Raw genomic sequence first — 26,223 nt, forward strand, 5'->3', positions numbered from 1 at the left:
GAATTGTTTTGTGAGCATTGACTATAGTTTGGAGAAATGTATAAAATCGATTGAGAAAAACTGTAAGCGCCGGTAAGCCTGTGCATGGTACAGTATATATATTATATTTATATATTTTTTATATTTATATTTTAAATATCGGGGTTAAATTACCAGCAGTTGGGAAAATAAAATCAGCAATATAAAATCTTTATGTGCATCCGAGGTGGTGGGGTAATTTATTTTAATATAAGAATGTGCCCTGACATTCATGTCATGCAGTTAGAAATCTCCCATATTTTCTTGTTTGCTCCTGAACAATATCATACTGTCAAAATCAAAGAGCCAACACAGTATTTACAATTACATTTAATATCATTTTAATTCATATACTTAATGTTACACATATTTAAGTATATTACACACCTTTCCTACACATTTCAATCTATTATAACCCACAAACTTACCAGGCATCCTTTGTATAGTTCCGGTATGTACTATTAGGGCCAGCGTGCTCTACAGCAATTGGTATTTTACAAAAACACAGTAGGCACAGATATTGGAAGATCTACAGTTAATATTAGGCCTATACTTAACGTCATGCAGTTGGCACTTCTACCCCTCTTCAGCAAGGCTAGAGAACATGTCCAACCATTAACCAAATAAAACAACTGAAATCGTCAATTACATGTCATGCGGCCATATTTTTTTTTACAGATTTCTTACCAGAAATAAGTGACAGTTTACATAGTGCAGTGCATTCATACCCTATTTGTGTGGGTTAGTGTAAAGCTACTGGTCCCCAAACAGTCAAAGGGACTGGAGAATGATGTAAATAAGAACAATGCAAACTATACAGAGCATATCTGTCAAGTACAATTAAAAGCAGCTATATAAGTATGACCCTATGCTTTCAATTGCTTTTTTGTTTGAATGGCTATTCGTTATCTTCTTCATGCACAGTCAGAATGTGAAATTATCAATGCAATTAACTAGTTCCATTGTGTTCAGGCACATTTTCCCAAACTGGACTGTGATTATTAGACTCAAGACTGCATTCTTAATTTACCATTCAAGTTCGTATGCCTCCTCCATAAAGTACGGAGATCTGGCCTATGTTCAATTTTGCAACATTTAATAATTAATTATGATGGTTTATCTTGTGTGCTAATATAGTATGTATACTCTTTGTCAACCAGAAACCAAATTTGTTACTGGAGGATAAAATTAAACTATGGGTGTTGCTACTGTATAACACTTGTGATTTCACTGCATGTGTATTGTGGGCCTACCTGCTTATTAATCTGTCACAAGCACAATATATGCACTTTTCCTATCAGTCATTTGCTAGGATTGCCTCTGCAAGAACGTAACTGTACATATTGTGGTGGTCAAAGTGTGTAAAAGTAGGTCTCATCCTTTAAGCATAACATTAACAAAAAGTGGAAAAGGTAAAACATGTGTCATCACAGTCCATCTACCAGAATTCTACTTTACAGGCAGGGAATGTCTCTTCCTGCATAGCCACAGTGCTGTTGCTGCCTAGGACTGTAATGCCCCATTGCCGTTGTTTTTCTAGAGTTTCCAGGTACCACTCATGCATCATCAGCGATTCAAATGTAGGAATCAAGGTCACCTGTAATTTAAGACAGAGTACAGTAGATATACAGCACACCTCCCTTTTGATTATAAACATGTACATTGACATAGGTTTGTTTTCACACTTAACACATGCTTTTATTGTAGCATTTTATTTAGAAAGGGTGCCTTCTACAAGTCAGTGGTGGTACTACTATTCTATTACAGTAGATTAACAGTAAACCTTTCATTTTGAGTAAAAGAGCTGATAACTGGAATTAAACTTGAATAAAATACAGAATTATGGTTTATATTCTAAAAGATTGTTATTTCAGAATATAAATGTCTCCTCGGAAGGTGAAAAATTAGCGAAAACTCCAATAGATTTCAACTGAAAAGGTCCCCACACATATACTATCTAGGGATCAGAATATCATAGAGAATTGGGAATGGTCTCTTTTGGCTTGGGCTAGTAAGCAAACATTTAGTATGCACTAGCAACCAATCAAAACATCCTGACATTGCATAAATATAAACAGGTATTATAAAAATGTAACTTAATTTTTTTACTTGCTCATGTATTCATTGTTGTCGAAAATCCAAAGGCATTGTGACTAAATACAAGATTAAATTCGTTTTTCATGGTTATTAGCAGTGAAAATTACCCAAAAATCACAGGTGGGTTAAATTAAATATATATTTTACTAATGCATATATCTTCTCAATTTGTGCACAATTATAATTAGTAATAACAACAACTGGTAAAAAATGTATGTTAATACTAGTGAGTACCAACCGGCACATCCTCAGGCCATACAGATTTTCCCTCCAATAATGCATCCAGAATGGACTTCATCAAGCCTTCCTTGAGCGTGTCATCCCCACTAATTATGTAACAGGATGATCGCAAGCGGCAGAAGAACTCAACATCAACAGTGGAAGCAGCATGGCCCGATGGAAGATAAGCCAGATCCAAGTATACTGAAGTGCCAACTTTGCTACCTGTTGATTGGTTAAGACATATCTTTCAGGGTCAGATAAGTGTGTGATATGTTAAACAAGTGTCCAGCATGAGCAATTTCTCACTGTAAAGCATAATATTTTAAAAAATATAATTAGTAATAAAAATGAAATGAATTTGTTCAAACCTGCTGTGGTTGATCTTTTAGGAGCAGATCTTGTGCTTTGACTTGCCAGAGTGTCTCCAGCTGAGCTGCTTCTCAAGCTACTAACAGATCCTTGACTTCCAGTTCTGGTTTTGGTGCCTTGTGTTGAAATACTAGAGGATGCTAACCTCTGTGTAACTCCCACTAGTTTTCTGGCTTTTGTTGCTCCAGCCTTTACACTGTTAATAGGATCCGGCATGCAGGCACCAGGCTGAGGTGGAAGAGGAGGCAAGTCTTTTACAGGAGCAGGTGGGGGATCCTGAGGCAAAGGATGGTTCAGTTGATAAGAATTCAACCCGTCATTTATGTTCTGGGATTGAACACCAGCTTCTTCATCAGAATCTAGAAGTCCATCCGCTGTAATTGATGGACAATCTTCTATTCCAATATGTACATCTGAGTCTGTGGCTGTGGGAAAACAGTCATTGGTAGAGGTGAGAGTAGTCTCCTGAGCTGGATGAGTGGCCCTGTTACCTGAACATGCTTGTGCAAGGGGTTTTGTTGCATCTTGGGAGTGGTCACTATCATCAGAATTGTTGAGCGGACTGGTGTTACTAATTCCTGGTAAGATTGGATCCTCTTGATTGCCAGCAGGTTTGAAATGTTTGAACTCGCATGGAGAGACCAAGCAAAGGTCGACATCATGGGAAGTATCAAACACTAGACCATGTGGTCCATGCAGGCACCCATCAGAGCCATCCTTAAGTGCCCTTTGAGTGTGAGGCTTCTTAATAGACAAAGACATTGCTACTTTGAAATCAGAATTGTCTTGTTGTCCACTGGAGTAGGATGTTTCATCTTCATTGGTGGACTCACTGACTGTAGGCAGAACTTGTTCAAAAGACATTGACAGTGACTCATCAACCTCAGTGGACTGTGGTGAACTTACTTCAGCTGGCATTGAGTGAGTGGTGGTATATATAGTGGGAGATATATCAGGTATTATATCCTTGAAAGAGCTGAGTGACAGGAAACTAGAATGTTTCTCTTTGGAGGAAGTAGAGATGCTCTCCTGGTTGCTTTTAGGGCATCCAGACTCTGAAAGCTTGACCAATACCATATGCTGGCTCTCTGAACCAAGACACATCTTAAGCCCAAGACTATTATGATCCCTGGAGGCCCAGGTCTCCTCAGGTGACAGGTGATAAGGAGTATGGCCAGCACTAGTTAACTCTAAAGTCTTTTCATCAGGACTGACGCAAACTTCCTCGTGCCCATTTTTTGAAATATTGTCATTCAAAGCCCCATTAAGCAAAGTATACTCAGTGGGAGTGAGATCCAGATTCACACAATGCACATTTTTTGTTTTGTAAAAGGGTCCTGCAGACACTGTGGCCTTGCTAGGGTTTACTATAGGACTACACTTAGACTGCACATTACATATTGAGCCACTTTTCAGGTTCCCAGTGTCTGTGTGTTGCTTTTCCATGAGTAATTCATGTTGTTCTTTGTCCACTTCCAAACATTCTGCTGTCATATCTTCTGGTGAAGATATTACTGGGCAATTTACATCTTCTGAGTCTGTTGACAGCTTCTGATTCTGCTGCTCCTTATTAGATTTGAAGTTTTTGGCTTTGTCCTCAGCCTGCTTATTTGGCTTTGCTCCATTTTTTACATTTCCAGGCTTATTTGAGTTTAATAAGCCTGTTGATTTTTTCTCGCTATCTTTTCCAAGAAACTTTGCTGTGTTTTTTTTCTCTTCGGTTTTTACATCATATTTGCTATCTGACTTTGATCTGCTCGTCAAAGAATCCTTACCACCTGAATTTTTTCTCTGTCCATTTTCTTGTCTTTTTAAATCTGACATGCTTGTTTTGTCACTGCTTTTGCCCTTTAAAGACTCCTTCCTTGTAACGAGTTTAGAGGGTAACGAGGGTTTTAGTTTTACACTGCTGTCAACGGATTTCAGTCTTTCTTCACTTTTTGGATCATTTCCATTCATACCTTTGGATTTTTCTTTTAGCTCTAGATCTCCATGAAGAGATCGGTCCTTTGAAGCGCCATTACTTGTTCTTTGTTCCTTGTAATTAGATTTGGGACTGTCCTGACTCTTTGCAAGTTTTGGAGACTTATCTGATTTTGATGTCTCAAAATCATTGGAGCACACTACGGGCCGCTTGAGAAAATCTAGATGCTTCAACCTCTCCAGACCATCCATGATCTTACCTTGTGGTGTAGAGCCAGGAAATAGAACTCTTACAATATTCTCAATTGGGCTGGCAGGATGCCAAACAAGCAAAGCACATATAGAGACCAGAGAGGTCAGGGGGATATCCAAGCTCTTGGATTTAGAGTTATTATCTGGCCAGTTATGCATGAAAGACTCTAAGTCTTTGCTACATTTGACTGGATTTAGGATATAAAGTTCAAGACACCCCACTCCCATTTTCTGGAAAAGAATGACTGGCTCTATCGAGCCACTTGAATTGCGAAGAAGTGGCTCTGGTGGGATCTTTAGTTTTTCCAAATGCTGTAAAGTAAGTGCTGCTAGATCACTGCTTCGTAGTACATTAGGGTCACCTTGAAGCTTTTTAAGTCTGTTTGGGGCATTGAGGAACACTACACCAAGTTCTGGGGAGATCAGATTTTTCAGCCATTGCTCCTTTTCCTGTGAGTCAGTTTTACTTTGATCAAGCTCTGCAACCTTCCTCTCCAACAGGCTGTTAACTCCTGGCAGGTTATCTGTTCCAACATGTGTAAGGAGCACTGAGTCAATGCGGTCCAAATGCCTGACCAGCTTCCAGAAACAAGAGCGTGGATCTGCTCCACCATTGACCAAAACATTGAAGCCATTGACAGCAAAGAAGGCACAGTCTCCTCTGCCTCCTGGAAAGACATAACAGCACGGGCGACATAGTTTGAGGAATCCCACTGTGCCAGGGGGCTCCAAGAGGTCAAATGGAGACTGTGACTCTAAGGACTCAGAAAGGTGGTCTGTGAACTCCTGAAGGCCTCCCATTTTGGGTAGTACCATTATAGGATTCACCTTAATGTCGATAATATCATGAATGTTGTGTTTCCCTAGCACAGAGTTTTTCCATTTTCCAGTTTTAGGGCAGCTTAAGGTGAGATTTGCTTTGCCATATATGCTCACAGAGTTTAAGAGTGGTTGAATCTGTTGGAAATGTGCAGAGAACAAGGCATTCATTCAAATATTGGGAAATCTGCTTTTATGTTACACAGAATCAACAACAATGCCAAGAAAAATCATATTAAACTATAGAATATCTAAAGTAGCTGGTTTCAAATCAATTGCTAGTGTGAGGACAATACATAAAACTTTTTGGCATACACACTGACACTCAGACATACCTCTTCATCTGAAAAGACCTGGGTGAAATCATTTGGAGAGAACTGTCCAGTGTGCAGGACCAGGTCCCCCGTTTCCTCAAGAGACTGTCCTGTGAGCACCAAAAGCTTGTGTCGAGATATGCCTGAGATCAAGCTGTGCACCTTAATTACAAAAATATTTAGAATAAATATATTGTATGCATAATAAGTTTCAAATAAATTCAAGCTGTCATCAATGTAAACAGCAAAGATGCAGGTTTCATTTAAGTTTTTCCTTTTTATTAAGAATATTTTCTGACATACCACATTACATGTCAAATTAACCAAATTAATTGAGTTTTAATGCTTAGTTATCATACCACATAAAACAAAAATGTTTCAAGGGTCTAAACTGGTTATGTGTCTTGTACTGCACGGAACTTTCTAAATTTACTCTCTTGTAATTCATTGATTGTTATATAATACAAATAAATGGAAATTAGGAAGAGAATAAGCAATCACAAACCTCAGAGTAGAGAACCCCTTCAGATGGATTTACTACAACCCTAATGTCCAGTACTTCTTTGGTGAATTGCAATGTTCTTTGACCTGTTATGGGGTTGTAGGGAGATAGACAAAATGAGCCAGTAAGGGAATTAATCAGGCTAATACACAAAGACCCCAGGCATTTCTGGAATTCTCAACAGCAAATATCAGTGCCCTGTATTGTAATCTGAGGAGTCCACAGTAATTACAAAAGTAATTAACTGATTAGAGTGTAAAGTTGACATTTGGTGGAAGGCTTTGCTTCAGAAAGCTAGCATAAACTTTTGTCAGCAAAAAAATGCAGGTATTTTTGAGTACCATTTTGGTGTATTATTGTACTTTATGTAACATACAGTATTTTATTGAATTAAAGGAGCACTCATTTGTATATTTCATCAGCTTTTATCCTGTTCTGCGCAAGAACTTGGTTATTTGAATAATCCTTTACAGTTATGCCAGTAAAGCCGAACAGATAGCCAAGCAATGTCAAGAAAATATTTAATGTTTAAAACTTGTTTAGTTGTTATTTCCTATTGTGTCACCACCAATTTACTTTGGGGAATTTCATGTATTTCAATGGTTTGTTTAGTTTTATGTTGTGTTAAATTACTTGTTATGTTGACTTTCTTTTTTAATTTTCATTATGATGTGTGTTTCCCCTTTTGAGTTTCTTATTATCATTATGGGTTGTTTAATAAACATTAATTTGTTTCCGTATCAAAGTTGCATGCATCCTTTTTATGTTGTCTTCTGCTCTTTTTGCATATATCTTTTAAACTAACTGGGGTTTGTAACATATTTATTTATCTATTTTTATTGCCATGTCAGCATCACTGGCTATATTCATGGCAAGATCAAGGTAGTTTTAAAAGGTAATATACACAATATATAATACAGTAATATATACAATGAACATTATATAAGATCTTTAATTTCAATATTTGATAAAAAATTTAACATTCTCCCTGGTGAAACTTTTTTGAAAACATCCACTAAAAACCTTTCTGAGTAAAAATGTTGCCTAGTGGGGTTCGTAACATAAATTGGGGGCTTGTCTGGGATTGGTCAATCTATTTACTGAGCAGCACTGAATTCTGTTGATCGCGTTAATTAGGCTTAATGTTTACATTAAGCGATCTCTGGGTAGGTATAGTAAATCAGCTGGGCTGTGTCTAGTGCCAGTACTTCCGCCTCTCAACTGGTAACCCTCTGAAGACTAGAGAGGTTTCAGTTAGTTTCGGCTAGGCAGTTAGGTCCGGATTTGCTTATTACATGTAGCCTATGTGGCATATATATATATATATATATATATATATATATATATATATATATATATATATATATATATATATATATATATAAATGCTCGCAGGTTTGGTGGTTATTGATAATGGCAACCTTTGATTTGAATGAGTTTATAGATCAACTAAGTGTTGAGGTAATAGCAAAAAGTAGCAAGGACAATTTGTTTATTATTGCCCAACAGTATGAGATACCTGTCTCCAGAGCACCACTTAAAAAGGACTTAAAGGCTTGTTTGCTGGCTGGTTTAACTAAAAAAGGAGTGTTACCAGAAATGGGTGGTGTTTTAGCAGAGGCGGTGGAGTTGTCAGCAGCTGTGACCTATGTGGTGGAGCAATCTTCACCACGGCCTCCTGTATGTGATCCAGTCACTCCACTTGCCAGTGATCATGCAGAGGTAAGACCGCCTCTTTCCATGCCCAAGTTCGAGTCATTATCACTCTCTACAGAAGCGTCACCACGTCTCAGGTAGATTTGCGTTTTAAAAGTGCGGTTAGCTCGGTTGCAGTTAGAGGCTCAATATAGAGCTCAAGCACGAAGAGATGAACTGCAGCATCAGCTTGACGTAAATCACATTGATGCAGTTACAAAAATCTGAATGAGGAAGTTAGAATTACAGGCTGGTCAAATAGATTCAGGGGTATCCAAAAAAACCATCAGAGAGGTGGAACCGTCTCTGTACAACCACAACACACAGGAGACTTAACATCTGTGCACACCAAGGTCACTGCACCTCTCCATCCCGGGTGTCACTGTATCCACTCCCCTCTGTTTTTGTATCCATGCGCCTCCAATTTCTACACCAACAACCACCATCACCACCCGCCATCTTGGCAGACGAGTATGCATTGATTAAAAAAATTTTTTTTGCTAAGCATTCATTTGATTCTGGGTTGACTTCGCAAAAAGATAATTAATCTGGGATAATGAGACCTACACTTGCTGTATGTTTTTCTGGGCCATACGTGGTTAAGATCAAGCTGAGTGACACTGATTATATAATTCATACCCCAGAGCGAAAACGAAAGAAGTGTTTGTCATGTACAGTAATATGCTTAAACCGTATCTATGCCGTACTGCGAAATCTGATGAGGTGAGTAACCCTCCTGTCCGTATTCAACTCACTAAGGCAGGGGTAGAGCTGGTGTCTGTAGTTTCCAATACTTTGATCGCAGATGATTGTGACGATGGGTTGGAAACGCATCTGGAGATGTTCAACAGTGGTCGTCTGAAAACTTGGAAATCCTGGTGTCTTTACTGTCCCAGTTGTCTTACCTGCCTGTTAATCAAAAACAGGATGTAGTCGATTTGATAGAAAGCTACCCTAATTTGTTTAATGATGTCCCTTCCTGTACCACTGTTATTCAACACGACATTCACGTGGGTGGTGCATCCCCAATCAAACAGCATGCGTATTGCTGTCCAGTAGGTAAGAGGGAAGTAATGAAGAGAGAGGTAGGATATCTGTAACAGATTGGCTTCGCTAAACAGAGTCAGAGTCCATGGAGTTCACCTTGCATTTTTGTTCCCAAAGTGGATGGGTCAGCCAGATTCTGTACTGATTTCCGAAAAGTTAATGCAGTGACCATACACGATTGTCTATTTCTATGGTTTTGGGTGACATTCCGAGTTGTAATATTTATTTCAATAGTTCACAAGTAAATGTAATCCTGCATTGAGGATAGTGTAAACGTGTGGCTCGCTGTCCTGGGCGAAAGGGGCTCAAGGATCAAGGCTCGACCTGAGCTCGAATACCCGCTCACACTTAGATTAGTTACTGATGGATAGATAGGAGGAGAAGGGGAGGTGGAAAGATGCCAGAAGACTCGATGCCACGTAGAGGTAAGCAGCTGATTATATACTCTTACTCTGGCAGTGTGATTGGTCGGATTAAATTACTTGCTCCTCCCGAACCTTGTTAAATGAAACTCCATTTCAGTATTTTGCAAGTAAAAGTAATCCTGCATTGAGGATAGTGTAAGGGTGTGTGGCTCGCTGTCCTGGGCGAAAGGAGCTCGAGGCTCGAACTGAGCTCAAATACCCCCCAGAAAATGCCAGAAAATGGGACAGCGAGCTGTTGTCTATGAAGCCTTTGTAATTGAGGCAAGACAAAGTATTGTAGGGCAGGGTCATCCCAGACGGAGGCATGAACCTAGCCACCCAGAATGACCTTAAGTCTCCATCCAGGCTTGGTGGGTTCGACGGATGGGCCCGTGCAGCGAATGGGCGAACCCCGAGGGAAAGGGCACGGCGGCTGCTCAAACAGGCTAGCCCAACCAGCGATTGAACAGTGGCCCTCGTTGCATTCGACTGGGAGAGTCCTCCCGAGCTACAAATAAACATGAATAGCTCACTCTGCGTTCAGACGGGAGAACCCTCGCTGTGGTTTGAATGGGAGAGCCCTTGATGATTGCGCTGGAGGAGTCTGCCATGGTGGAGGCATGAATCCTAGTGCTCAGGCAGATCGCCCCGAGTGTAGGCATGAATCCTAGGCTCTCGGAAATGACTTAAGCCTCTCCTCCTGACAATGGGGGCACTCACGGCATTCGAATGGGGGAGTCCTCACTGCGCTTCAAATGGGGGAGCCCATGATACAAAGAGTTGTTAGTAAGTTAGCTCCCTCTACATTCTAATGGGAGAACCCCCTGTGGGCCCGTCCAGCAATTTGAGACAGGGGGGCTCCCGGACAGGCCGGGAGGGCCCCTGCAGCATCTAAACGGTGGGGCCGGCCAATTGAACAGACGAGGATGAAGCAAGCATCCCCTGACCCCGATTGTGAATGTTTGTGATTAGTTAATCAGGGTTTGTTGTGCTTTCCTGATATGGAGACGGTTGGTGCAGATGTAGCTGAGATATGCGTCGGATGACCAGCGGCCCAGTAATCATATTTGGTGCTTGGGCAGGCCTTTGTGGGCTGCTGTGGTTGCAGTGCAGATGCACAAGGAATGGCTTGAGTATAGTTTATCTGGGATGCCGGAATTGAGTGGGATGGATTTGAGGTGTTTTTGGAACCAGAATCAGTTGTCACTACTTGATTTTTTGTCATCAAACAAGAGGGGATCTAGAGGGTTTTTGGTTTTGGATCCTCTGTAATGCAGATAGTGTGCTAGCGATTGGAAGGGCTGGATGGGAGTAGGAAGGTTGAAAAGTTCGGAGCAACGGAGGAAGCCGAAGAAAGCAAGGATGAATATGGTATCTAGGGTTTTTGAGGTTTTTAGATAAATGTAGCGCTGACGGAGAGTGTTTAGGCAATGAGTTAGTAGATCAATAGTAAGTGGTTGACTGGTATCGATTCAGGTGGGTTGGGATTTGTGGAAGAAATGGATGCCGCTTAGGTACCCTTTAATAGTACCGGGGTGGAGGTTTTTGGTTTAGTTGAGGTGTGAGGTGGCAGATTATAGATTAGGTGGAAATCTTTGAAGCATTTCCAAGCTGTCCAATATGTTTGTAGGGTTTGGGGGGAAATGGCTTGAATAATGGAGTCCCGGGAGGTGTGGAGAAGGAGTCTGAAAGGGTGATTTCTAGGAATTTCAGTTCTGAATGGGGAGGAATTGGGGTTGGTGTCGGGTTCGCTTCTGGGGCCAAGGCTCTGAATCTCTGAAAGAAAAAATGAGAGGCTACATATAGCTGTGGTTAGCTATAATAAGAGGAATGGTTTCTGAGTAGGAGAGCTTACAATGGTAGAAAGGAGGGGGATAAAGTAAAGAGGGGAATGGGTCTGGAGCGGGGTTCTCCAGTGGAGGCAGCCTCACTTGGGAATACACTCTAGTAGCCCATGGATAGGAAGGGGTAGAGGGATGGATGTTGGCAGAGAGAATAGGTTGCGTGGAAAAACTGAGGTGTCTGGAACATTTGTGAGGCAATGTCAGGATATGTGCTTGCATGTGCATTTGTAATATGAATGGGCAGAATCCTCAGGCACGGGACCACACAGCGTTCAATTGTAGAGCATACAACTCGTTGATGAGGATGTATGAGTTGATTGGAGTTTGTGCCCAAGAGTTGGATTAAATAGATACTATATGGGCGCTCTTTGCAGTAGTGTGGTGAATGAAACGACTTGTTTATATTGATAACTTGTAATAAATTCTACAGAAAAACTGAAATATTGGAGTATAAAGCAAGGTGCCAAGCCGAATCATTCAGCGTCTATTTAGACCTGTTACTTTAAACTTGGGTGGAGAGTAAACTTATGACAGATTGTTGAACACTTTTAAAGTCATGCAGGAATTAGGTTATATGGTCAAGCTTGTTAAGAAGTTTGTAATCCTATGATTCTGGCAAAAGTAGAGTAGACTTGTCTGTAAAATAAAATGATAGATTGATTTTACCTGCGTGAAGCGCTTGTCCTGGGCGGGAGGAGGGAAAGTCATGTTATAGTGTAGAGACAAGTGGAAGTTTGTAGAAGCTTTTGTTTCGTGTTATCGGGGCTGCGTGGTGAGGCGAGCTCGAATGCTGAGAGGAGGTGAGACGAGCTCGAATGCTGAGAGGAAGTGAGACGAGTGGAGCCGAATTCAGCTCATGTCTGTTCGGACAGAGGCTGTGTATAACTGCAGTGAGCTGTAGAATGGTCAGAGCAGGTGCTGCGCGGCAGCAAGCTTGCGCTTAAATGCCTGTGTTGCTTTGAAATGAAGTTGTAATTAGAGTAGAGTATCGGTCGTTTGGAAGGAGTTCGCTGCTACATGATTGCCCCTGTGTTCCAAATGGAATAAATCGCACTCCGAAGGGCACTTTGAAGGGAGAACAATTGTGAAAGTCATGTTAGAAGATGACAAATAGAAACGCTGAATGGAGCATGCCCTAAACGAGCTGTGCTGCGAGGTAATGAGGCTGACAGAAATCACCTGTGTGAGAGAACCGGATTGAAACACTGGGAACGTTGGAATGATGACTGAATTAAATAGTTAATCTTTGTTCCCCTCACGTTCGAATGAAGCTGTAATAGAGCTCAAGTAGCATGAAGCCGGAGCAGCACCCGTTTGCGGAGGCAGGCTCATGCGATTGACCACTCCAGGTGGGAATTTGAGGTAAGAGAACATACGAACAGTCGAAGGGAGCTGTTTCACATATATACAATGCCGAAACAGCCAGTTTTGCGGAAGCAGCTTTGCGCTATGATCTGCTTCGGCGAATAGTGATAGGAAGAAAGACAGAGAAAAAGTAGCACTTAAAGTGGTAGCAGTCAATGCTGCAAAAAAACAAATGAGCTGCTGCAGCAGCTTCTGTTGAATAATGAGATGATTTAGACAGAAGAGCTGTTCTGATGAGGGCGAATACTTTGCAGCGAAGTGGCATCCGACGATTCGAGTCTCTCGCACGGGTCTGTTTGTGAGCACATGGGTGGGGCCAAATGCCAGAAGACTCGATACCATGTAGAAGTAAGCAGCTGTTTATATACTCTTACTCTGGCAGTGTGATTGGTTGGATTAAATGACTTGCTCCTCCTGAAACTTGTTAAATGAAACTCCATGTAGACGACGTGGTGGTTTATTTCTCCACTTGGGCTGATCACATGTCAACACTGCGTGCTGTTTTTGATCGACTTGCTGCTTCTTCCCTGAAGTTGAATTTAGCTAAATGCGAATTCACAAAAGTGACAGTAACGTATTTGTGGAAGCAGGTCGGCAATGGTCAAGTGCATCCAGTGGATGTGAGGGTGGCAGCTATCCTAGCGTACCCTGCTCCAACAAAGCGGAGCTGCGACCATTCTTAGGGGTGTCTGGGTATTACAGGTGTTTCTGTAAGAACTTCTCTATGGTTGTTTCCCCTTTGACAAAATTTTGTAGTCCCAAAGTACCTTTTGTTTGGTCTGATGGGTGTCAGCATGCTTTTATGTGTGCCAAGTCTCTCCTCTGTAGTGCTCCGGTGTTGTCATCTCCTGATTTGTCTCGGCCATTCAAGCTTGAGGTGGATGCTAGCGCGACAGGAGCTGGAGCTGTCCTGCTTCAAGATGGTGCTGATGGCATCTCTCATCCAGTGTCTTACTGCTCTGCCAAGTTCAATTGTCATCAAATGAACTATTCCACCATAGAGAAAGAGACACTGGCTATGTTGCTTGCCCTACAACATTTTGATGTGTATGTGGGTTCTACCTCCATTCCTGTCATGGATTATACAGACAACAATCCATTGGTTTTCCTAAACAAGATGTAAAATCATAAGCAATGCTTGATGCGTTGGGCGTTAATGGCTCAAACTTATAACCTTGACATTAAACACAAAAAAGGAGCTGAGAACATCGTTGCAGATGCCCTCTCTTTGGGGTAAGGTAACTTGTTTGAGTTAAAGATTGTGTTTTTTTTTTTTGTTTTTTTTGTTTGCTTTAACCATTTCACTTCACCCAGAACATGTGAACATTCTTCTTTTAGGTGGGGGAGTGTTATGGTTCGTGACTTCGGGTGTTTTTTTCTCTCTCGCTCTCTTACTCTCGCTCTTGCTCTCTCACTCATGCTCTCTTATTTCTCTCTCCAAGCATGTGAGTTTCTTTTAGGTCCACCTTTGACACCTGTGACTCATGTGCTCATCTGAGCTCCACTGATTGAGTTAAGTACAAAAAAGACACTGAAACAGAGCATGAGGAAGAGGAGAAGATACAAGCACTTTTTCTTTTCTAGTGTTTCTTTTGGTTAGTTTATTTTATCTTATTTTTTGTTTAAAACTTGTTGAGTTGCCACTACCAATTTACGTTCGAGAAATTCAGGTATTTCAATCTTTTGTTTAGTTTTATGTTGTGTTAAGTTACTTGATAGTGCTATGTTGACTTTCTTCTTTAATTTTCGTTATGATGAGTGTTTCCCCTTTTGAGTTTCTTATTATAATTATGGTTTGTTTAATAAACATTAATTTGTTTCCGTATCAAAGTTGCACGCATCCTTTTTATGTTGCCTTCCCATCTTGCATATATCTTTCAAACTAATAGTTGTTTGAAACACTAGAGTCATGCAAAAAACAAAGTGAGCTTTCCCTGAGTAGTAAAGCTGCAAACTTCAATATATTTTTGTCAGCAAAATCTCTTTCAACCCCACTGCACAAAATATGGTTTTTTCACAAGTCTGATCAATTGTTAGAAAGCATTTCCTTCCTGTCTTTCAGCTGGGAGTATTGAAATAGCAAATTAGAACTGACAAACCACCCTATATCGGCATTTACAGTACTGAATAACAGAAGCTGTACATGGGGCTTGTGTTTGGCACGAAGCATGGTTTACACAGTCAAGCCAATATTTTTTTAATTGTACAGCTATTTTCACAAAACACACTGTTTCAAATCAGCTTTAAAGTATTGGTGACACAGTCCCCGTTACACAGTGAACATATTCAAATATAATAATAGATGTTTGATTCTTTCCTAATAATTAATAGAAAAATGAGAACATCAGTGTTTTTACATTAGACAGGCTAATGTGATGAAAGGATAATTGTCTCTTTTTTTGCTCAAGTAACTAAGCATATGAAAAGTCTGTTTTACAAACCTATATATGCATCTGTGCTGGGGCCCAATTTTACAGTTGCTTCTTTGTTAATTCAAAAATTATCATCCCATACATAAATCATGAGTTCCAAAAGATTCCTAACAGTGTTCTTTAAAACTGTAGCATACTTGATATAACAACACTTAATATCATAAAGTCATTAAGATGAAGCTGAAGCCTTTAACTTCCGACCCAGATTTTCTCAAATTTGTGCTTCTCACAATCGTATATCCCATGCATGACTTTGATAGATAAATGTCACTACCAAACAAAGCACTGATTACTGCGATAATTAGAGGTTGACACACCTCTTACATCCTTGGACTGATCCAAAGAATGCTGAGAAATGAAGAGTTTGAGCTGCTCATCCAAGTTGCACACTGTTAAGTCCACATCCCATGCACGAATACCTGTGTAAGAAATTGCAAATCCAAGGAACATTTCCAAACATTATGAACAGTGTAAATGAAAATGTGTGCTCATGTGCTTATTGGCATTTACTTGGTTTGCCTGTAACCAAAATTCAATATACACTGTATGCTGATTTGAGAACTAGCAGGCTGAGACCCCTCAGAGCCAAAGCACATGCAGTCAGACTGTAATTGAAACATCATGTGAGACACAATGTGGCTTTCAGAGACAAATAAAGAGATGGTTGTCTGACTGGCACTAAAAAAAGCTTAGGCACTCCTCTCATGTACTCGTGAAATATAAAAGTCTATGAACAGCATGTTTTCATCTCTTTCATCTCAGCCTATAAAAAAAAGCATTTTCATTAGTATTAGCATTAAAATTGAAAAACAATTTACAGTTTGTGCTTCACTAGCATTAAAGTCAGGTAATGTACTGATATTGATAGGAAGGAAGGGTAAATACAACTGCACTGACACTAATTTTAAGTCAGTTTGTAAGATTTCCTGACAAATGCTTTCTATCCCTGCATTCCAAACTGGATAAATCAGACTCCAAAGGGCACTTCAAAGGGAGAACAATCATTATAGCCATGCTGTAAGATCAGAACTTCCAATAATAATTACTTAAAAGGTAAGTTCCAAATAAATTTTACTTTTGAGCCCCACACCTTTCAGCCCTCCAAGCTTTTAAAGCAGATGGTAAAGTCTTCAAAGCAGATGGTAATAGGGCATAGTGATGATCACTTCTGAATGGAAAGCACCTTATGTGAGGCTAAATTTAAAGGTGCACTCACAAATTTTTTTCATGTCTGTTGGACTTACACTGACACTAAGGGGTGTGGTTGCAGCATCATTTAAACTCAATAGATTTCAGTTACTGATGCCATTGTTGAAATTCTCTATTCACAGTCAGCCCTAATTGATTTAATACATGAGTGAAAGTGTCCAATAACAGGGCGGTTACTGAGATTAAATGAGTGGTGGTGCGTTCAAGTCATATCCAAATAATCACATTTAAAAGGCAAAATTTTGGTAATAATCCAGTTTTACTTGTGGATTTTGAATGTACAGTTTAGTTTGTATGAATTGTTGTACTGTTTAAAAAGAAAAGACTCATTTAGCTTGTTTTTGAGGTGACTGGTGTGTGTAATAAAACTACATTTCCCATCATCGAGATTGGTAGTATAAGAATGATAAAATAGATAAATAACACAATTATGCCAAATGCGTGGCTTAACTCTTCGTTTTGATGCACTGGTGCTAAAAAAGCTTCTTGTTTTAGTCAGTAAGTGGAAAAGAGAGAAAGAAATATGAAATAGCAAAGCAGATAGCTACATTCTTTCTGACTTGAATCACATGAACACACATCACATCTTATTATTGACTTCCAACCTCGTAAGTATGAACTTACCAGAAGGACTTTAACGTAGCAAAATATTAATCCGGTCATGTTATACTAACATGGCAGCCCCCAAGAGGGCACCCCCTCCATGTCGATTTAACGTCCTGGTTACTTTCGTAACTTCCGTTCCCTGATGGATGGTCTTACCGAGTCTTGTCGGAATTATGTCATGTGGAGAGGTCCCATGGTAGGTCCTACCCAAAGGGGAGGAGTTTCTACAGAGCATGGCGACCAGGGGCAGAGGGGCCTCTGCCCAAGGAAAATGCAGTTTGCCATCAGGGAAACAATTTTGTGGAAGATATCACATGGGGTCGCCTTCGGGGGAACCAGCACATGTGGAGCACCTACTTCGGTACAGGGGCTCATTAGCGCACGTACTGGACCGGTCAGCGAGTTTCTCCGCAAACTCAACTGCCAGGGGGCTAAGGAGGAATGTCATCCAGGGACCACAGTCTGTGAACACGACTGGGAGTCAAGAGTGCACATCTTCAAAAAAAGGGAAAGGCACTATGCGCAAGAGGTACACCTGGCCAGTTTGTCCTGGAACTTACATGCTCGTGCCTGCCAATACACGGGACGAGACCGGCTCAACCCGGAGATTGTAGAACCTCGCAAAGGTGCTGGGTGTTGCCCAGCCCGCTGCTCTGTAGATGTCTGCCAAAGAGGCGCCACTGGCCAGGGCCCAGGAGGCCGCCACACTCCTGGTGGAGTGGGCTCGTAACCCCGCATGGGGTGGCACGTCCTGAGCCTGATATGCCATCGAGATGGCATCAATGACCCAGTGGGCGATCCTCTGTTTGGAGACAGCGCTTCCTTTCCACTGTCCACCAAAGCAAACAAAGAGCTGCTTGGAGCTTCTAAGGCACTGTGTGCGATCCAAATAGATGCGTAAAGCTCGTAATGTGCAACGCCAAGGCTGGGTCTGCCTCCTCCTGGGGCAGCGCTTGCAGGTTCACCACCTGATCCCTAAAAGGGGTCGTGGGAACCTTGGGCACATAGCCCGGTCGGGGTCTCAGGATCACGTGAGAGTAACCTGGACCGAACTCCAGGCACAATTCTCTGACAGAGAATGCCTGCAAGTCCCCTACCCTTTTGATGGAAGTGAGCGCAGTCAGGAGGGCAGTCTTCAAAGAGAGTGCCTTAAGCTCAGCTGACTCCAAGGGCTCAAAGGGAGCTCCCTGTAGACCTCAAAGGACTACAGAGAGGTCCCACGATGGGACGAGGCATGGTCTGGAGGGATTCAACCTCCTAGTGCCTCTCAGGAACCTGATGATCAAGTCGTGCTTCCCCAAATACTTACAATCTACTGCATCGTGATGAGCCAAAATAGCGGCTACATACACCTTCAGGGTGGAGGGGGACAGCCGCCCCTCCAGCCTCTCCTGCAGGAAGGAAAGTGCTGATCCGACTGCGCATCTCTGGGGGTCTTCGTGTCAGGAAGAACACCACTTAGCGAACAGATGCAACTTCAAGACGTGGAGATTCCAGAGGTCTGGTCGTGGTGCCAGATGATGCCCCGTCTCCGAGAAAGAAGGTCCTTCCTCAGGGGAATTCCTCAGGGGGGGGATCCCTGTCACGTGGAGCATGAGATCCGAGATCCTACTGGGCCAGTAGGGAGCTAATAGGATGATCTGCTCTTCGTCCTCCCTGACCTTGCACAGGGTCCCAGTCGGCTGAGGTGCCGGAGCACGAGGTCCCTGTGTGCGCACAGCAACTCTCTAGAGTGAGCTAGAATTAACCAGTCATCGAGATAGTTGAGGATGCGGATGCCCACTTCCCTTAGCGGGGCAAGGGCTGCCTCTGCGACCTTCGTGAAGACACGAGGGGACAAAGACAGGCCGAAGGGGAGGACCTTGTACTGGTATGCCTGGCCTTCGAAGGCAAACCACAGGAAGGGTCTGTGTCGAGGTAAGACCGAGACGTGGAAGTACGTGTCCTTCAGGTCTACCGCCGCGAACCAATCTTGATGCCGGACGCTCGCTAGAATGCATTTTTGTGTCAGCATCTTGAATGGGAGACTGTGCAAAGCCCAGTTCAGTACTCGTAAGTCCAGGATTGGTCGCAACCCACCGCCTTTCTTTGGTACGATGAAGAAAGGGCTGTAGAACCCTTTCTTCATCTCGGCTGGAGGGACAGGCTCTATCGCGCCCTTGTGCAGAAGGGTAGCGATCTCCGCATGCAAGGTAGCAGCGTTCTCGCCCTTCACCGAGATGAAGCGGACGCCGCTGAACCTGGGCGGGCACCTGGCGAACTGAATCGCATAGCCGAGTTGGACGGTCCGGGTCAGCCATCACGACGGGTTGGAAAGCGCGAGCCAGGTGCCCAAACTCCGGGCGAGGGGGACCAAGGGAATGATCACGTCGGACATAACGGCGGGTGGGGCCTTGCGACGGGGCGGAGCTTGAGGTGCCACGTCGAGGGGATTCGAGCCCCTTGGCCGTGCTGAGTCCAGGGACATCGAAGCACTTACCTGGCTCCTGCCACCCACCATAAGATTGGCCGAGGAGGGGGGGGGGGAGTCTCGTCCCCGTAGTCCACTGGACCCAATCCCGTGTGGGCGTGTTTTTGTCACAGCTGGAAGCACAGGGGCGGGGGGACCGCAAAGTCCTCAACGGTGTTGCCGAATAGGCCAACCTGGGAGATGGGGGCATCAAGGAACCATGCCTTGTCAGCCTCTCGCATCTCAACCAAGTTGAGCCAAAGGTGGCGCTCCTGGACCACCAGGGTGGACATCGCCTGCCCAAGAGACCGCACCGTGACCTTCTTTGCCCGGAGAGCGAGGTCGGTCGCCGAGCGCAGTTCCTGCATCAATGCCGGGTCAGAACTACCCTTGTGCAGTTCTTTTAGCACCTTGGCTTGGTGTACTTGCAGGAGAGCCATGGTGTGCAGGGCGGAGGCAGCTTGTCCAGCAGCACCGTAGGCCTTAGCCGTCAGGGACGATGTAAACCTACAGGCCCTGGACGGGAGTTTTGGGCGCCCATGCCAGGTGGCGGCACTCTGCTGACACAAGTGCACCGCGAGCACCTTATCCACCTGGGGGATCACCGAATACCCCCTGGCCGCTCCGCCATCAAGGGTAGTGAGAGCTGAAAGACCGGGACCAGGCAGTATAGGGTGCCTCCCACGATCTTTTCAGCTCCTCATGCACTTCCAGGAAGAAAGGAATGGGGGCAGGGTGTGGCCATGGGCGGCACCCCGAGCCCAGGAACCAATCGTCGAGCCGCAAGGTTCAGGGGAGAGTGGAGGGTTCCTCTTTAGCCCGACGCTCGCGGCCGCCCGGGAAAGCATGTCCGTCATTTCCGCGTCGGCCTGGGACTGAGCGACCATTCCCGAAGGAGGAAGCCCAGTCGAGGCCTCTGCGTCCGACTGGATGAGCCCGCTCTCCGATGCTGCGCTCGATAACTCGTCTTCTTCCCGGGCTCCGAATGAGAGGTCGAACTCGCCCTGAGACGAGCCGGCGATCTCGTCCGAGTGCCCGACCGGGGCAAGCGAGCGTGCTGGGGAATGGGAGGTCTGTGGGGGTATACCTGGCAGAGGTGGTCCCATTGAGGTCCCCAAATCGCCCCCAGTGCTAACCGGCATGGCCTCATACCCATAGGTAGAAGGTCCGAGGCAGGGAGCCGCTGGGGTGGCTTGCTTTCTTACGAGTGCAAGCCGCGACCGCAATGTTTCCTTGGTGATGTTCTCGCAATGAGGACAAGACCCATCCACAAACGATGTCTCCACCAACTGGTAAATCCACACTGGAGAACTGGGCGAGAGAACACTAACAAGGCTGACAGAGAGGCAAAACAAGCATGAGAAACTCACAAAACAAGACACACAGGAAAAAAACAGATAGACCCACCAATACCATGAAAACTATAGAACTGGATCTTCTCCACATGGTTTCCAGAGATGGTGAGTATGAGGGGAGCAGTGATATGAGTGACCTTGGTGAGAGAAGTTCCACATAGTGTGCTGGCAGAGATAGGGTCCTTTAACGGAATCTTGGGAATGGCCCACTGAGGAACCAGGTTAAAGTCCAAGAAATTACCTTCAGCTCCAGAGTCGACAAGTGTTAAAATCTGATGAAGAGTACTCCCATACTGAAACCTGGCCAGGAGGAGAGTCCTACTTCCGAAGGATTTGTCCAGTGGTGTTACGCTCACAAGTAACCCACTTCCTACTGGTGAGCAGTGTCTTTTGTCGGACAAGATATGGCGGTGTGCCCTGGTCATCCGCAATAAATGCAGAGGCCATTGGTGGTGATAGCGTTCCTTGGGCAATAGCCGAGTTCCCCCAATTTACATGGGTTACTCCTCTGACATGGGTTCAGGCAGCATGGTGGACAATGGAGACAACCCCATAGTGGCTGCGCAGTCGTTGAACAGAGTAATCTGGCAGCGGCGACGGCGGATGGCTAGCCTGTTGTCCACCCTGATGGCTAGGTCAACTAAGTCATCCAAGCATAAGGGGAGGTCGAGGGCGTAGATCTCATCCTAGACCCGGTCAGAAAGGCCATGCAAGAACCGGTCCCACAAGGCTTGCTCTTTCCAACCAAAGGATGCAGTGAGAGTGTGGAACTTGATCAAAAAGCCTGAAACAGACTGGTCTCCTTGATGGAGATCTGAGAGCACCCTCGCCGCTTCACAACCACTGGCAGCGTGGTCAAACACCTTAAAGGGTTCCACAAGAAGGAACGAAAAGTTGAGCAGCACCTGTGATTGTTGTCCCAAACCGCCGTTTCCCACTCACAAGCCCTAACGGTGAGAAGGGTAATGACAGGAAGATTCAACCTGGGCTCAGAAGTGTCTGGAGACAGCGGGTTCCGCTGCAGAGGTAGCGACAGCTTCGGTGGTGGAGGGACCAGTCTTGGGAGAGAACTGTAGTTAATGTACCAGCGATGTTAATTCGGCTGTCTGCCTAGCCATGTCCTTAATCACTTGACCGGATGCTGTGAATTGTTCCTGCTGATGACCGAGTAGGGCACCTTGTTAAGCGATGGCATTGCAAAGATTGGATTCCTCCGCTGAGTCCAAGACTGGTCAGATTGTTCTGTCACAAGATGTGAGAGGTAGGACTCAAATGCAGAGAAATCAAATATAACAGTCTTTATTGAAAACAAAGTGAAGAGTTGGAGTAATGAGAAAATAATCCGGCACAGGCTGCAGCAGGGAGAGCAAATGAGATGGCTGACTGCGGAAGGCATGAGATGATGATGATTTTGGAGTGATGGTGTGGAGACACCCGGGCGGAGAATGGCGGCAATGAGACAAACAGGTGAGAAGGTGAGTATAATCCACAGGATAGAAATTAACAGTCCAGAGAGAAACGTTTTCCACCAACTGGTAAATCCACACTGGAAAACTGGGCGTGAGAACACTAACAAGACCAACAGAAGGGCGAAACAAACATGAAAAACTCACAAAACAATCTGGCGACCAACACGACACAAGAGGGAGTATATATAGGCAGCGGTAATGGGAAATAGGTGGGAGTGATAACCTCGTGAGCGGCGCGAATGAGCGTTGCCAAGGGAAAGCTAATCACGGAGGCCATGCGGCAAGGCAAACACACGTGGAGAACGAAAACACAGACACAGGAAATAAACAGAAAGACCCACCGAGACAATGACAGTTGTAGCCCATCCGCCTCAAGATTTGATGTGTTGTGCATTCTGAGATGCCATTCTGCTCACTATAGTTTTACAGAGTGGTTATCTGAGTTACCGTAGCTTTTTTGTCAGCTGGAACCAGTCTGGCCATTCTCTGTTGACCTCTCTCATCAACAAGGCGTTTCCGTCTGCAGAATTGCCGCTCACTGGAAAAATCCCAGGAGATCAGCAGTTACAGAAATGCTCAAACCAGCCCATCTGGTACCAATAATCATACCACGATCTAAATCACTGAGATCACATTTTCCCCATTCTGACTCCTGATCTGTATCTGCATGATTTTATGCATTGCACTGCTGCCACACATTGGCTAATTAGATAATCGCATGAATACATAGGTGTACAGGTATTCCTAATAAAGTGCTCAGTGAGTGTGTTTCAAAATTACTATTTATTTCTTTAGGATTAAAACTTTTTTAATGAGGTAAAAATTACAGAGTGCACCTTTAATTAAAGGGCAATATGAAAAAGAAATAATCAGATTTGCATTTTCGCTTGATCACACTACCATGGTGATAAAGCTCCTGTCAGTTTTATGGTGATTGCCCACACATCTGTGCCTCAGAATTTCAGGATTACGTTTCGCTACAGCCTATTGTCGCATTTAAACACATTTAAATGTCGTTCATACAGTCCACAAATTCAGAAGTTATTGGGGGCTGGGTGAATGATACACGTAATTTTCCATCTAAAAAAATGATCGCTGATGTGGGTGTTAACATGTAAACCCAAAGGTCTATAAAGTGTTGGGCACGGTTGAGAAACCATGAAAAATATGATATTTCAAATGCCACTGACGTCGATTCTTTTCTACTGTAATTACCACACACGAGTGAACACATGAGGCACTGCAGGCTGATGTTTGCACTCTGGTGCCATAACACTGCAGTGCAGGGCACAGCTGCTTGAAGCTTGTACTTGAATAAGTATTGCATTATTGGTTCAAACGCTGATGCCTTTTTGCGATAGTTTGATTAAATGTATGTGCAAAGCATTTTCACTGAATTGCTAAAAGAGAGAAAAACTGCCTGACGCGAGTCACATTGTGTAATTGTGTGTCAGGCATATTAATTCACCAGACAGTCGCTGTATCTTAAAACAAACAAAAAATGAAATATCCAGAATGCTGACAACCTTTTCTGCAACATAGAGATGCGAGAAAATACTGGTATCAAACTCATTTTTAATCTAATATTATTATAGTCTCGAATAAACATTATTCCTATTTTAAATTCTTCTATTTAAATTTGAAAAAAGGAGTACCTCGTTCAATCTCCACCACAATATAGTCCAGTATATGCGGTCGATAGAGCGCACCGATGACAATCAACAAAGAGTATTTTTCATCACTGAATCCACGATGGGCTGTCATGTCCTCTGATCCCATTGCTGCCGTTACACCCGACGCCATGTTGGAAAGTTATTCTTATGATGTCATTCACAAACAATCAAGCATTACTGAGAAACAAATGGTGCTGAATGAATCTGATCAGTCGAAGTCAACTTTAAGAGCGCTTTGTTGCAAACGTCACACATTTCAGTAGTCTTTAATCATTAATTAAAGGAATTGTTTACCAAAAATGAAAATTCTCTAATCATTTACTCATCATCATCCCATCCCAGATGTGTATGACTTTTCTTTCTTCTGCAGAACACAAATTAAGATTTTTAGAAGAGTATCTCAGTTCTTTAGGTCTATTCAAAGCAAGTGAATGGTTACCAAAACTTTGAAGCACCAAAAGCACATAAACACAGCATAAAAGTAATCCATAATACTCCGGTGGTTTAATCCATGTCTTCTGAAGCGATCCAATTGATTTTGGGTGAGAATAGTCCAAAATACACAGCAATGGCAAAAGTACAGTGAACAATGAGTTACATTTAGGTTTGTTCTGACCCAAAACAGATTGGATTGCTTCAGAAGACATGGATTAAACCACTGGAGTCATAAGGATTACTTTTATGCTGCCTTTATGTACTTATTGGAGCTTTAAAGTTTTGGTCACCATTCACTAGCATTGTATGGACCAACAGAGCTGAGATATTCTAAAAATCTCTACTTGTGTTTTGCAGAAGAATGAAAGACATACACATCTGCAATGGCATAAGGGTGAGTAAATGATGAGTGAATTTTCATTTATGGGTGAACTATTGCTTTAGATAACCTATTAAAGAGCATATACTGTATATATATATAGATAGATAGATAGATAGATAGATAGATAGATAGATATAGATAATCCGTAAGTAATCCATATGACTCCAGTGGTTTAATCCATGTCTTCTGAAGCGATACAGTCGGTGTGTATATATATATATATATATATATATATATATATATATATATATATATATATATATATACACAGTGGTGGGCAAAAATATTGGCACCCTTGGTAAATATGAGCAAAGAAGGCTGTGAAAACAAATCTGCATTGTTTATCCTTTCGATCTTTCATTAAAAAAAATCACAAAAACCTAATTTTTGGTTTAATCTATCCTTTAATTGAAGAAAAACAATTGAAACAGGGGAAATATCTCATTATTAAATAAATATTTTTCTCCAAAACACATTGGCCACAATTATTGGCAGCCCTAGAAATTCTTATGAGTAAAATATATCTGAAGTATATTCCCATTCATATTTTAAATGTTTTAGTGCACCTGGGTGACTAGGAACATGAAATTGTTCAGCCATGACTTCTTGTTTCACAGGGGTATAAATATGAGGTAACACAAAGGCCAAATTCCCTTAATCATCAATCACAGTGGGTTAGACTAAAGAATATAGTTCTGATGTGCAGCAAAAGGTCGTTGAGCTTCATAAAATGGGAAGTGGCTATAAGAAAATAGCTAAAGCATTGAAAATGCTCATTTCCACCATCAGGGCAGTAATTAACAAGTTCCAATCAACTGGAGATATTAAGAATCAGCCTGGAAAAGGACATGTGTCTATATTGTCTTCATGTACAGTGAGGAGGATGGTTCAAGTGGCCTAAGAATCTCCAAGGATCACAGCTGGAGAACTGCAGAAATTAGTTGGGTCTTGGGGTCAGAAAGTCTGAAACAAGTTTCCTTTCCTGTATATATATATATATATATATATATATATATATATATATATATATATATATATATATATATGAAAATTCTCTGTTTTACATGTCCACCTAACCTCTGTAATTCCTCTGCAAGACCCCGGTTGACCACCTAATTATGTGGGCCCTTAAAGGCAAATATCCAATATAATAAAGTTAAAAATAAATGTTGTTCTTATTGTTGTTATAAGATCTCTAAATGATAAAAAGAATGGATTAAATTACACGTGATAAATAACAGACACACTCCTGTGGATTACTTGGTCTGGATAATTGCATATTGACCAATACTGATATTGATCTGGCCAGGTGGAATAGATGATTGAGGGCATGCATAAAGGG

General features: G+C 42.8%; 1 protein-coding gene across 2 annotated transcripts; it reads right to left on the reverse strand.

Annotated features, from left to right (window-relative positions):
• Window positions 1-335: 335 nt before the first annotated feature.
• LOC127442212 (microtubule-associated protein 1S-like) lies at window positions 336-24,194 on the reverse strand. 2 transcript variants are annotated; one of them, XM_051700071.1, is made up of 7 exons: window positions 24,047-24,194; window positions 15,621-15,722; window positions 6,520-6,602; window positions 6,036-6,176; window positions 2,706-5,838; window positions 2,354-2,559; window positions 336-1,615 (listed from the first exon to the last, which is right to left on the reverse strand). In XM_051700071.1, the coding sequence occupies exons 1-7, from the start codon at window positions 24,192-24,194 to the stop codon at window positions 1,457-1,459; spliced, it is 3,972 nt and encodes a 1,323-aa protein (XP_051556031.1). In that variant the 3' UTR covers window positions 336-1,456. The 2 variants fall into 2 exon arrangements, with proteins under 2 accessions (XP_051556031.1, XP_051556032.1); XM_051700072.1 differs by lacking the exon at window positions 24,047-24,194 and adding an exon at window positions 22,733-22,772.
• Window positions 24,195-26,223: the final 2,029 nt, after the last annotated feature.

The sequence above is a fragment of the Myxocyprinus asiaticus genome, chromosome 6 (assembly GCF_019703515.2).
Source record: "Myxocyprinus asiaticus isolate MX2 ecotype Aquarium Trade chromosome 6, UBuf_Myxa_2, whole genome shotgun sequence".
NCBI classification, from domain to species: Eukaryota; Metazoa; Chordata; class Actinopteri; order Cypriniformes; family Catostomidae; genus Myxocyprinus; species Myxocyprinus asiaticus.

Coding starts and splice junctions, on each gene's coding strand:
- LOC127442212 (XM_051700071.1), bottom strand. CDS start 24,194: ATGGCGTCGGGTGTAACGGCAGCAATGGGATCAGAGGACATGACAGCC. Junction 5,839..6,035: donor AGGTCTTTTCAGATGAAGAG/GTATGTCTGAGT, acceptor CATTTCCAACAG/ATTCAACCACTCTTAAACTC. Junction 2,560..2,705: donor TAAAAGATCAACCACAGCAG/GTTTGAACAAAT, acceptor ACCAATCAACAG/GTAGCAAAGTTGGCACTTCA.